General features: G+C 35.9%; 1 protein-coding gene across 1 annotated transcript in view; it reads left to right on the top strand.

Moving 5' to 3' along the window:
* LOC108753190 (filaggrin) overlaps nt 1-6125 on the top strand; it is a 135329-nt gene that overhangs the window by 115362 nt on the left and 13842 nt on the right. The window contains exon 13 of the mRNA XM_018494572.1: nt 5436-5840. Coding sequence (XP_018350074.1) covers nt 5436-5840 — 405 coding nt within the window. The remainder of the gene's footprint in view (nt 1-5435; nt 5841-6125) is intronic.

Below are 6125 nucleotides of genomic sequence, written 5' to 3'. Positions count from 1 at the left end.
GTGTGTGTGTGTGTGGGTGGGTGGGTGTGTGTGTGTGTGTGTGGGTGTTTGTGTGTGCGTTAGTGTTTATTTATATGAGCATATTTTATTATAGTTTAATGAATAGATAATTTATTTTATTTCGGATGTAAGTGTGCATAAAACATTTTTATGAATATTAATTTTAATTATTAGAATCTTTAAATATAATCTTTAATATTTAATATGTATGATATCGAAGATCTAGTGTCCAGATCTTATGACGCTGATTTATGTGCTATTTTCGTAAACGAGTGAAAGTCCATTTTTACTATATATTTGACGACGAGAAGTAGTGAAATTCTATTTCGTACATGCGAAAAAAAAATCGATGACATCGGTGTTATACAATTGTCGATAAAATACCGCGTTTTGAAAACGTTTATTGAATGGCAGTTTCATCCATGATGCGGTAACGTCAAAGCTGGAACAGCGAATTGAATGTAGATCGAAAAAAAGAAAAAAACCCATGACGGGAACATGTCAACATAGTTAGAAATGTTGCGTACGACAAACATCGACACGATGCCCGAGGGAGACAATTATAAGGTGCATATTTTTTTTTTAACGCCGCTCAATCTCTTGGGGATAAATTGGAAGCCTAGGACGACGTCTTGCGCAGTTTCATCGCGCCGATTGTTCGCTCGTGATGATTGCATTCCTTGTCATTCGTCGCTGCGGTAGCGAGACCTCCCGCAAAAAGACATCAGAAGAGGACTCTTCTGAAACGAAAAATGATCTAAAAGAAAAAAAAACGTCCCGCTGATAGGGGACAAAGGCAAGCCGCGTCAAAGGTCGCCCGTGATCCCACACAGTGATGCCACGCTTTTCAAGCTTCTCTTTCGCAATTCACCAATTTCCGCATCACATGAATGTGTACGTTTGTGTGTATGTGTATGATGTGTATGTTACGTCTGTATGTCGCGTAGAAAGAGGGATATTTATCGAGGCGCGAATAAGAGCGTTATTTCGGATGACCTACCTGGGGTGCATTGACTTTGGACGTCCAGGTCCACATACACACACGTGATCGACGGATGTTCTAATTACCGAGTTGTATAGAAAATGCCCTGCCAGCTTTTTATCTCGTCTACGTCCTCCCTCTCTTAGCGAAGAGCTCTGTGCAGGGGCTCTACTTTGCCGCTAAGAAGGGCCATCCGCTTTGATAAGGTGAACAGAGCTGAAAGATACTTCCTTACCCTTCGTGATCTTCTGCATTCGTGCCGACATTGATTAACCCCGTGTTACTCCCGACGTCGTAGCGTTACTTAACGTAATATACCTCGATTGTAACAAGGGGGTAAATAGAGCTACTTTAGTTTATTTTAACGTTTTAATATTTATCGTGTCGTTTAATAAGAGAAAAGTGAAATCATATTATATAAGAAATTTAAAAAAACTTTCTAAGCGCGAATTATGTAGCAAATTTTATGAAAAATTGATCGAATTAGAGAAGTTCAAAAAATTATTTTGACATATTTTAGAAAAAGGAAGATGAGAGGGAAAGAAAGAGAAATATATATTATTATTTATATAATTTATCATTATATTACTTTTCACTCTCTTTCTTTCTTTCCTTTTCTCTCCTTCATATCACAAAGTTATCTCACAAAATTGATTGTTTCTCCTAAATAACTTCATTAATATCAGAAATATAAAAACGTCAAAATATCAATGATATTCGTTGTCGAATCGATTTTCCGATTTTCGTCAAACCTCACAGAATTAACGATCTGTATATATCTGCATAGACATCAAACGTTGCGTTCTCTGAACGTAGGCGTCCTGCCGATTGAGAAAAGGATGAAAGGTAGGTTCTCTGTCGCTACACGGTACAAATGGTGCCTTTTGTGGTCACCGCCGAAAAAGAGAAGGAGAGAAAGAAGAAAGAAGGGCTAAAGAAAAGGAAAGTATAAGGCGTGGGGTATAAGATGCTGCATATCCCTTCGCCTTATACCTGATGCTATCCGATGCGATCGACCCTTCGAAATCGGTTCCTGGAAGAGTTCACCAGAACACAACTCACAAGCCGTGCGTGTAGTATTCTCGGTCACACGCACACGTCCGTAGACTTCTCGTTCGTGCTACGAAAGCTTTCAGTCGCCGGTGGAACGTCGACCGCTGCACTTCCTGCTGCCGTCTTGTTTTCAGTTGCCAGATGCTCCTTCCTTCAAAAGTTCTCTCGTCGAGTGGCGGCACGTTGGCACTTCTACGGACAAATTGCAAACGGTTTTTATTTTTAATCATTTTCATCACGAGAACACTTCTTTTGCTTGGAGAAGAAAAATGTCGTGAAGAGATTTCGATTTTTTATTGGTGTCACGATATTTTTCGACGATTAATTTTTTTTGCACACACATTTTCCGTATTATAGTAATCATTATTAGTTATTGAAAATCATGGAATTCTAAGTGTTTTGATTGCATTTATATCGACGTGTGGACTTTCACGGTAATGTGCCACGATTTTGTGACGGTGATGTGGTAAGGTGTCATCGAAGAGCGTGAGATGCGGCTTCGCGTGCGGGGGATCACATTTGTAGACAAGAAGGATAAGGGATTACGAAAGGAGAGCACTCGCTCGTGACAAATATCCTTTATGATGTGGTGCGTGATTCCGATTAAACTGATTCAGACGATTACATCCGTCTGTTGTAATAGACTGAAACCCCTCCTATAATCAGTTCTTTTCCTGAGATTCTACTCAGAAAGAATGTTCAATTAAATTATTTTTTTCTTGATGCATCACAAGACGTCTCCAAATCAATGTTTTTTTATCTGCCAGATTCTTTGTCGGATCAAAAAAATTTTTCAATGAGAAAATATGTCAAGGCATTTATCTCTGATTAGCGATTAAATATTAAATATTAAAAATTTCCAATTAACCAGACTTTAGGAAAAAAATAGACGTCAAAATCATTTTTTTAGATAATTTTAAATAGACTTCACACTTTAATAAAATTTGATTTTTATAAAAATGTATAATTTCAAACAATGAAAAGGTAGAATGAATTTGAGACGTCTCTACAGTCTTAACAATAAGAAATTATAATTATATTATTTGATAAAGTTTTAAAAAGATTTTTTAATTTCTTAGAAATAGTGTATACATAATATTAAGAAAATTGATTGGAAAATGTTTAACACAAAGGAGCGAAGATCATGTCCGGTCAAAGTAGATCTTGATGCCTAATAATGTTTTTGTATAAATTTTAGTTCAAACAAATTACACGCTGATTATTTGTCTCTATAAACACAGTTTTCACTAAACTGAAACTGGAGTACGTAATATCATAAATTAAATTTGACAAGCAATTTAATATTATTAATTTAATATTATTAATTTAATATTATTAATTAACGAGCGTCTTTTCAAAACATAAACAAGTAATCGGCGTGTAGTTTGTTTGAAGTGGGACTTGTAAAACTCAAACAAAAATATTATTAAACGTCCGCTTTAATTGGATATGATATTTTTCGCTCATTTTGTGGTATACACATTTCGTTTCCATGCGCCGATTTGTCCAATAAATCTCCGATTTTGATTTTAACAATAAATTCTTTGATAAATCTGACATCAACTTTTGTTATTAAGATTTGGAATTTGTGGAATATTTAATACTATAATTAATTAATGCAATACCTTATTAACGCAGTATTAATAGTGAGCGATTGCGATTATACGCCTCCAATATTAATTTAAAAAATTTACAAACACAGAAAAATATCATTATATTGTTAAGAAGTGACTTAAAAGAAAGAAAGTAAATTGAGTAATTACTTTTCTTAGAGCAATAGAATGACATTTCTGTGTGTTTGTGTGCGTGCGTGCGTGCGTGCGTGTTGTGTGTGTAGATTTTTTACTTTATTACTGTGGAAAAAGATTTTCGAATTTGTAAAAGAGGAAAAATGTAATCGTTATACAAAAATTATAATTTAGTCGCTAATGCAAACGACTTTAGATAAGATCCCCTTACAAAGAATATTTTTTTGATAATCTTAAAATATATTTATTATACTAAACTTTAGAAAAACTTATTAATATGTACTCAAAACAAAAATGTATTTTTTTTTTTTAAAGAATATATATATTATAAAATTGATTAAAAAAGCAACTTCATATAATATAATAAGCAAATCAAATTTGTTTTAATTAATCTTAAAATAATTGAACTCTTATTAGGATTTAGAATATATTTCGGATAAATTTGATGCTCGTGATGAACATTTTTTATTATAGATTTACAGATATATGAACTTTTGAAATATTTGAAACAAATAATTATTATTTTGCATATAGTATTTATTTTTCTTACATTTATACAATAATAGTTAATATAAAAATATTTCCTTTATGATTAATAACCGCAATGCGCGCACAATTAACATCATTAAACGTTTCCTCGCGCCCTATCATAAACCTTCGCGCGGCCATGATTATTTTAACGAAACGTTGCATCACGGAGGGATGCTCGTATTACATAGGATATATTTATACGTATTTAGCACGAGGACGAATAATTCATACTGCACTTGTTAGCACCACGGTAGGGAGCGATCCGACAACGCATGGAAACAAAATTGCCACGCTGAATAATTTCACGAAACGCTAACGCAACTCTATTCGTGAAACGTTTGCGAAATATTTCGACCGGTTTCCTCTTTCGCGAACGTAAACGCATTTCCGCTGTTCAGTTTTGGATGGTCATTTTGTTAACTGCGATCGCGCATGCACTCGTTATGCGCCTTCGACCGAGCACGTTCGTGATTAATCAGTCTCGCGTCTTTTCCGCGTTCTTCTCATAGTGAACAGACGCTGAATAATGCGAGACGTGAGAGGTGGTTCGCGTAATTGTCTCTTGTCGATTTTCATCGGAGATCATCGGTTAGTCGAAACGTTTGAAAAAATGAATGGAAACAGAAAGAGAATTTATTCTTGTGAGATTTAAAGACCATCCAATCCGCGAGCTATCGAATGATTCCGTTTTTATGATGCAAAAATTTGTAAATCGTCCCTTCTATCGTTCTCGATGCTTTTTTGTAGTCATATGCCGTACACAGGATGCATGGAGAGATATTGACTTTAGCTTTATGTGCCACGTTTAGAACTTGAATGGAAAAATTGAATCTATATAGTTTGTCGGATCCGTTTTACATCCGCTTTAACCCCGGATGCTCCGCATTTTGATCAATTATGCAAGAGATTCATCCTTTTTTAATTCCTGATGAGACTCATAAGAATTAAAGTCAGTCGACAGAGATAGACGGGAATCGAAAGGAATTCAATAATTTCTAAAGCAATTCTTGATATGGAAAATCAGGAATTTCTTGCCTTGGGAGCTCCCTGAATTCTCGCCGGTTCCTCTCATTTAATGTAATTTCCTGTAAGGTGAATAAAGGGGAAATTTCTGTTTACAGTCGACAATGGTCTGGCGACGAAGAGGACGAAGGAACAAGGACGAGCCACGTGACGACCGAACATCCCTTGGCCGAGGCTACGATCCCTCTGGTCAGTCATTCCAGGCTGCAGGAGCCGTCTTCCGTCCTGAATGTTGCCAATGTGCCCACCGGCGGAAGTCAAAATGCTGCGCATCGCGCACAGAGCCAGCAAGAGAGCGTGCTGCAGAAATTCCGTAAGAGCTTCTCGCTGAGGTTCCACAAGAAGGGCAGTAAGGAGAGCAACGAGGAATGTCCCGTGGAAGACAATGATGGCACCGAGCCATTGGATGAGGAGGAAGGCACAGAATCGCCTTCCGTAACCACCTCCGAGCAAAGCAGTCAAAGCCAACACAAAGACGATTCTAGCAATGACCAGAAATTCCGGTTTGTATCACGGTTTTTTTACTCTCTTTGACCAAGTACAATCTTAGACTTAGACTTATCACGAAGATATTGTTACTACAACGTTGATTACGGTAGATGTAAAGAATAATTTATTCACATTTATTCTCGTCGATATGAAGAGTTGGTTTTATATAACAATCTGTATATTATCAAAAATATATTACATATATATATATATATATAAATTCCACATTCTCAAATGAGATATATCAATTAAAACATGCTTTTATGAGCCGAACACAGATTAATAATGTGCATAATTTA

This window comes from Trachymyrmex septentrionalis, unplaced genomic scaffold, assembly GCF_001594115.1.
Source record: "Trachymyrmex septentrionalis isolate Tsep2-gDNA-1 unplaced genomic scaffold, Tsep1.0 scaffold66, whole genome shotgun sequence".
NCBI classification, from domain to species: domain Eukaryota; kingdom Metazoa; phylum Arthropoda; class Insecta; order Hymenoptera; family Formicidae; genus Trachymyrmex; species Trachymyrmex septentrionalis.
The sequence above is the reverse complement of the archived record's forward strand: the minus strand, read 5'-3'. Positions and strand labels throughout refer to the sequence as shown.